General features: G+C 34.7%; 1 protein-coding gene and 1 pseudogene across 1 annotated transcript in view; one reads left to right on the top strand and one right to left on the bottom strand.

Moving 5' to 3' along the window:
* LOC107624928 overlaps nt 1–2,086 on the top strand; it is a 7,857-nt pseudogene extending 5,771 nt beyond the window's left edge.
* The window catches only part of LOC107624927 (protein NETWORKED 1D), a gene marked incomplete in the record, with an annotated part of 7,299 nt that continues 3,676 nt past the window's right edge, over nt 2,738–6,360 (bottom strand). Inside the window, 2 exon segments of the mRNA XM_016327414.2 lie at nt 2,738–4,049; nt 4,182–6,360. Of these exon segments, the coding sequence (XP_016182900.1) occupies nt 2,982–4,049; nt 4,182–6,360 (3,247 nt within the window).

Raw genomic sequence — 6,360 nt, 5'->3', positions numbered from 1 at the left:
TATGTACTTGTGTATAAATATATATATTATTTAATTTATTTTTAATATGTATTTTATATTTTGACATATATTTTATATAAATAATTGATTTGGTAGATAATTTTAGCATGGTTGATATAATATAAATAAATACCTGTTTGCAAAATTTCTAACTATATTGAAACTAGTACAACAACTATGAGAATTTTTATTAGTCTAATTCAACTTCTTTCACAAGCATCTCTGACAGAGCTTTTTGTGATAAGTTGTTTTGATTATCTAAATTCTAAACAGAATAAATAAATATATATATAGGGTTTGTGAAAATTAAATTATGTGCTTATTACTTGTGTGCATTTTCCAGGTTGCATTATCTGTGCTTAGGGTACTTCTATTTGTTACAAGACCAAGGACATTTGTTTTAGGGAACATTCCAAATTCTGGTATATACAGAAATGTTGAGCAATACCAAAATGCAAATCATGTTCCCGGAATCATAATTCTAGAGATTGATGCACCAATTTACTTTGCCAATGCAAGCTATTTAAGAGAGAGGTAATTACCAAGAAACCTACATCATAATAATAATAAGACTTGGATTTCATTTGTTGTGACATTCCAAAGAAGTTATGGCTTATAAGTGGATGCTAAATTGCTAATTTTTTTTTTTTCAAAAAATGGTTATTTTTCATAGGATCACAAGGTGGATTGATGATGAAGAAGATAGAATTAAAGATACTGGGGAGACAAGTTTGCAGTATGTTATATTGGATATGAGTGGTAAGTAAGTAATGGATATGAGAAATAAGTAACTAAGTATATAGTAATTATTATGGAAAATTATTTGTGGAAATGTTTGGTAATTAAAGAAAATTAGTCAAAAATAGTAATAAATTACTTTATTAGCAGCAATAATTAATGAATGCTAATTAAGATAAATTTTGACGATTTTTTCTTGTTTCCCTAGCATTATCGAATGATTTGTTGACGTATCATGTCTGCACGAAATGGGCCTACTTGGCCTTTTTCGATTTCGAAGGCTTATTTCTATTTGACACATTGATGAATAGTGCGTATCATGATTTAAAGAATAATATTATTTGTACATTTGTCCACCTCGTATTTATTTTAACATAAAAATATTATTTAAAAAAAATTAACAGTAAAAATTAAAATTTGTATGTCTTTGTCATTGTATGTTGGTTAATTTATCACTCTTATGACATAAAATAACGAGTATACAATAAGAATAAGAAAAATGAATCATTCTATGTTGTTGTTATCCTTGTTCTTGTATAATATAAATGCAAGAAGATCTTTTCTCTTAACTAGCAATATCGTTATCAAAATTGAAATTCTAAGGTGCTGATTAGTTTGAGCATATAAAAATAAGACATGAAAATATGATTAATTGAGCATTTTTTGGGGTTATCAAAATTGAAATTCTAAATTTGTGTGTAATTTGATTGGCAGCTGTTGGGAACATTGATACAAGTGGCATAAGCATGCTTGAAGAGGTTAATAAGATTGCAGATAGAAGAGGGCTACAAGTAATTTCATCCTTTAATTTCTTGTTATATTATTATTATAGTACTAAGGATTTCTTGGGGTCATTTATTAGAATGCTTAATATGCTTTATTTTATTTTTTTTAAATATTTTTTTTTCCCAATTTGTGTAGCTTGTTATGGTCAACCCTGGAAGTGAGGTGATGAAGAAACTCAACAAATCCAAATTCCAAGAGAAAATTGGTGAAAAATGGATATATTTGACAGTTGAAGAAGCTGTTGGAGCATGCAACTTCATGTTACATACATGCAAACCAAATTCCAAGAAAGATGAATCAGAGGGTTGGAACAAAGTCTGAGACAAAAATATCAAATTAAAAGATGTGGCATGAGTGTTTGTGAATCATGCTGAAGAATATATATAGAGAGAGAGAAGCACAGGGTAATTTATATATAAAAAAAAAATGAAAGATTGATGTGTGTTTTTGTTTCTCAAGAGTTTGCATCCTATGTTGCAAGAAAATCTGATGTGTAAATCAATATGTAATAAGCTTGACAATCTATTGAAATGGAAAGTATCTCCATGATTTGTGCTCTAAATCTATTTCAATTGAAAGATTAGGATAATGATCCTCTAAAATTATTATGAAGCAAACAATTAGATTAATCAAGAGCTAAATGTGATTAAATTTTGGACACGGATTTTTGAGATCAGTGACAAATCCAAAAAATTTTATTAGTAAAGACAAAAACATATATAACATGACAATTATTTTATTGTTATAAAATATCATTAATTTTTCAAGTATCTAACTAATAAATTAAAGAAAAAGTCTAGGGACCAGTAACTTCATTAAATTCTAATCAGCATGTAACCAGTAAAAAAAAAGTGAATACTCTCACATCATTTGATGAAATCTCACACCATTAAAAACATCATTGATGACTACTTGATGACTACAAATCACAAAAATTGCTGGCCTCCTAACACTCCTCTAAATTAAAATACTAAAATATCAATTTTAAATAATAACACATAACTTAAAACTCCATTTTTCTAAATTACATATTTTAAAAAGATTGAATAATCTTTTCATTATTAATATAATTAAATTCCTCAATTTTTATATACGTCATTAAACAATTATTTAAAAATTCAAAACTAACAAACAAAAACATGAATCCACAGAACCACAATGATGAGGAAAATAAGTAAACAACAAACAAAAACATGAATCCTACAGCAATGAGAAAGAATTGGAGGGAATTATTCAGAAAAAGGAGAGAAAAACAAAATGGTGAAAATTCCATCTTAGCCTCTTCTTATGAATATATATGAGGCACAAAATGTACAAAAGGATCAAAACATGTAAGGATCATTTATACCATCTATATAAAAAAGGAAACTTTACAAACAAGAAAGCTAAATGTAATGTCTCATGTTATTTGAAATAATACTATGCTAAAAATATGCCGAGAAAATGGTTTTGCTAACTCAATCTCCTTTGGTTGGAGGTCTCACACATGCACAAAAACCTTTCTTCTTCTTCTTCTGCTGGTTGTTTCTTGCGCCGCCGTAGAGATAATCGCGCAAAAGTACTCGAGGACTTCGATCCATGAATCTTGCTTTCTCCTTGTTTTCTTTTCCACCATCAAGTTTCAGAAGCAGAAACTGCAATCTTTGAACCTCTAGCTGCAGTTGTCCTATTTTTTCGGATCCTCGCCGTGCCTGTTCCAAGACTCCTCTCTCTTTGCCGACGCTTCCGCTCTCATCCAAGTCTGCCGAGTCCTTCCTGCCGGAAGACAATGTACCTTCTTTGACATTCTTTGTCAGCTTACTGTTGGCATCGGAGAGCTTCGTGACGGTCTCTTGAGCAGCTTCAAGTTGTCCTTTCGCAGCATCATAGTCAACACCTTTTCCCTTTGCGCTTTTCTCAGTAATCTCCATCTTCTTCATCAAATCTTGTATGGTTATTTGAAGGTTTATCAACTTCTGCGCATCGGAATCAAGCCTTTCTAGAACTTTGCTCTTGTTGCCTTCCTCGTGTGCCTGCTTCATTCGTCTCGAGATCTCTAATTTGTCCACACTCAACTCCTTTTCCACCAAAGACTCCGACGAAGGATGCTTACTTTTCGAATCCTTGGTTGCTCCTCTTCGATTGTAGCCACTCGGTTCATCCGTGAAATTCGGTGTATTGGCACTTTCCCATAAGCCGAGCATCTTATCATCAGCCTCAGGTGTATCTCTCCTACTTATCCCATATGATGAACACTCAGAGATTTGATCAAGCATGATGTCTTTTGGCAGAACTTCAATCTCGGTTACAGGAACATCTGGCCTTGATTTCCCTGTTCTCAGGTCTGAAGCGGCTCCATTCCGATTCTCATTCGCTTCATTCGCTTGAGAAGCATGCCTGCTTTCATTTATCAGCTTCACTGCTGTTTCAATTGCCAGGATCCTCCTCTGCAGGTCTGCGAGTGCATCCGGTGCCACGACAGTCCGATCTTCACTTGTTTGTTGACCACTGTCCGTGTTTTCATGATCTACCAACATCTTTTGAACCTGAAAATGGTTTCCATAAGAAAATCAAATTGCATCAATTACCATAAAAAATGAACAAAAATAATGACCAGGAACTAAAATATTGAGAAATTATAATACAGTTTAAGAAAGAAACACTGCATATCTTAGTACCTTAGATTCTTCATCGCCATGAGGTTTTTGATTTGTAACAGTCTGCATTTCCAGAGATGTTACACTATCGGTTAAAGCGGCAACTGCCGGGACATAAGCAGCTAACTGACCATGCAGTCTTCCATTTTCGCCTTCCAACTGGCTAACTCTTTCCTTCAGCTGCTCACTTTCCAGTTCTTTAGAGTGGTTTTCGCGTTCAAGATTCTCGCACGCATCGGATAGTTCACAGACCTTCCCTTCAAACAATGTTTCAATGACAGAAGAAATTTGCAGTTCAGCATAGAGTGTTGTAGCCTGAGTTTCCCATTCTTCAATCTCGTCCGTTCCCTTCTGCACCTCATAACTCAACTCCTTTTCTCTCAACTTAGTTTCACCAAGTTGTTGATGCAGGTGCCTCATTTCATTCTCCAACTTCTGATTCACTTCGCAAAGGTGTTCGAGCTCTTCAGTTTGGCAATCCTTATCCGAGGATAATTTCAGAATTTGATTCGCCTGGTCTTTAAGTATCCCAGTCACCTCATCATACTTAAACTTCAGATCTTCCACCATTCTATGCAATTCTGTTTTCTCGGCGAGCAAAGCATTAAACAGTGTGGCTGCTTCCAAAAGCTCATTTTCCTTTCTGGAGAGCAATTCCTTTTCATTTGTAATCTCACAACTCAATTGATCATTGACAGATTCAACTAACTTCAATTCAACATTTGACTTCACAAATAACTCTTTGAGATGTGAATTTTCCATTTCTGAATGCTCTAATTTTCCCACCATTAGTTTCAATCTCTCTTCAAGGTCATTGTTTATCGAACAAAGCTTCTGATGATCTTCATCTAATTCTTTAAGCTGCATGAGTTTCTCGAAGATAATGTTCTCGTAGATCACAGAAATATTAGACTGAGCTATTATCTCGCGGATCACAAAACACATTTCTTCTTCCAACTTACTTTTCTCTTCGCCAAGATCTAGAAATCTTCCTGTCAAGGACTTCTTCTCTTCGAATACTTTGCTATTTTCTTCATTCAAGAATTTGTTTCCCTCTTCCAAGTCTGCCACCTGTTTTCGCAGATTCTCTATTTCGGATGTCATTATTTCCATTCTCTCTTCTCCCTTGTATATTGTCAACTTCAACTCCTGATTCTTCTCCAATATCTTCTGGACCTCGATTTGCAATGCCAAGAACTGCTTCGACTGGATCTTGAATTCCTCGTCGAGTGCATCTCTTTCTGTCACAAGATTCTCTAACTTTTGTTTCATTTCCCCAAGGAACATAACCAGAACCGAATTCTCAACAGCCACTTGCTGGCTTTCACTGAAAACTGTGTCAAAGGACTCATTTGCATCTTGAAGCTTTTGATGTATACGGTTTAGAAGCATCTGATCTTCTTCATGCGTATCTTCATGCAAATGTTTGCCATCAGTGTTGAGAGTTTTCAGTACCTGAAGCAGCCCAATTCTTAGTATTCTGATTTTCTCAGACAAAGAATCCACATCATCCTGTTTCCGAACATTTTCGGTCTCCAGTTTAGATATCATTCTCTCGGACAACTTTGATGCCTCCAAAAGCCTCTGACTCTCAATTAGAAGGGAAAAGTTCTTGTTCTCCAAATCCTGAATACTTTTCTGCAAGATAAAAATTTCTATTTGAGCATGCATTGCTCTGTCCAGTTCCTCCTCATATTCCTTCTTCTGGAGATCTGCATCTTCTTGTAGAGCATGAATTTGTGATTCCTTCTCAGCCAATTCATTTTCACTCAACTTAGTGACTCTGGAATGCTCTTCCCTCACGGAATATAGGGAAACCAGTAACTCTTCAACCTTTTTCAGTGCAGACTCTCTCTCTCCTTTTAATTCCAAATGCTGCATCTCCAATTCACTGTGCTGTTTTTCAAGATCTTGCAGTGTTTGCTGTGTGATGTTCCACTGTGAAAGTAAGGTTTCTTTCTCAGAGATGACACTGGACTTCTCATTGTCAAGTAACTTGCACGTGTCTTCTAAGGTCGTCGACTTTACCTTTAATCCTTCAAGTTCAGCATTCACATCAAACAGTGAATTTTCTAAAAGTTTGTTCTTTTCTGAGAGATTCTCCAGATTTTCAGAAGTTGTTTGTAACTGGGAAAATAAGGCGGCCTTCTCGGCAAGAAGCATTGATTTCTCCGCAAGCAAGGATTCGCATGTTTCTTCC

Source organism: Arachis ipaensis, chromosome B02 (assembly GCF_000816755.2).
Source record: "Arachis ipaensis cultivar K30076 chromosome B02, Araip1.1, whole genome shotgun sequence".
Lineage (NCBI taxonomy): Eukaryota > Viridiplantae > Streptophyta > Magnoliopsida > Fabales > Fabaceae > Arachis > Arachis ipaensis.
Note: the sequence above shows the minus strand (reverse complement) of the source record. Positions and strands in the feature narration are given on the sequence as shown.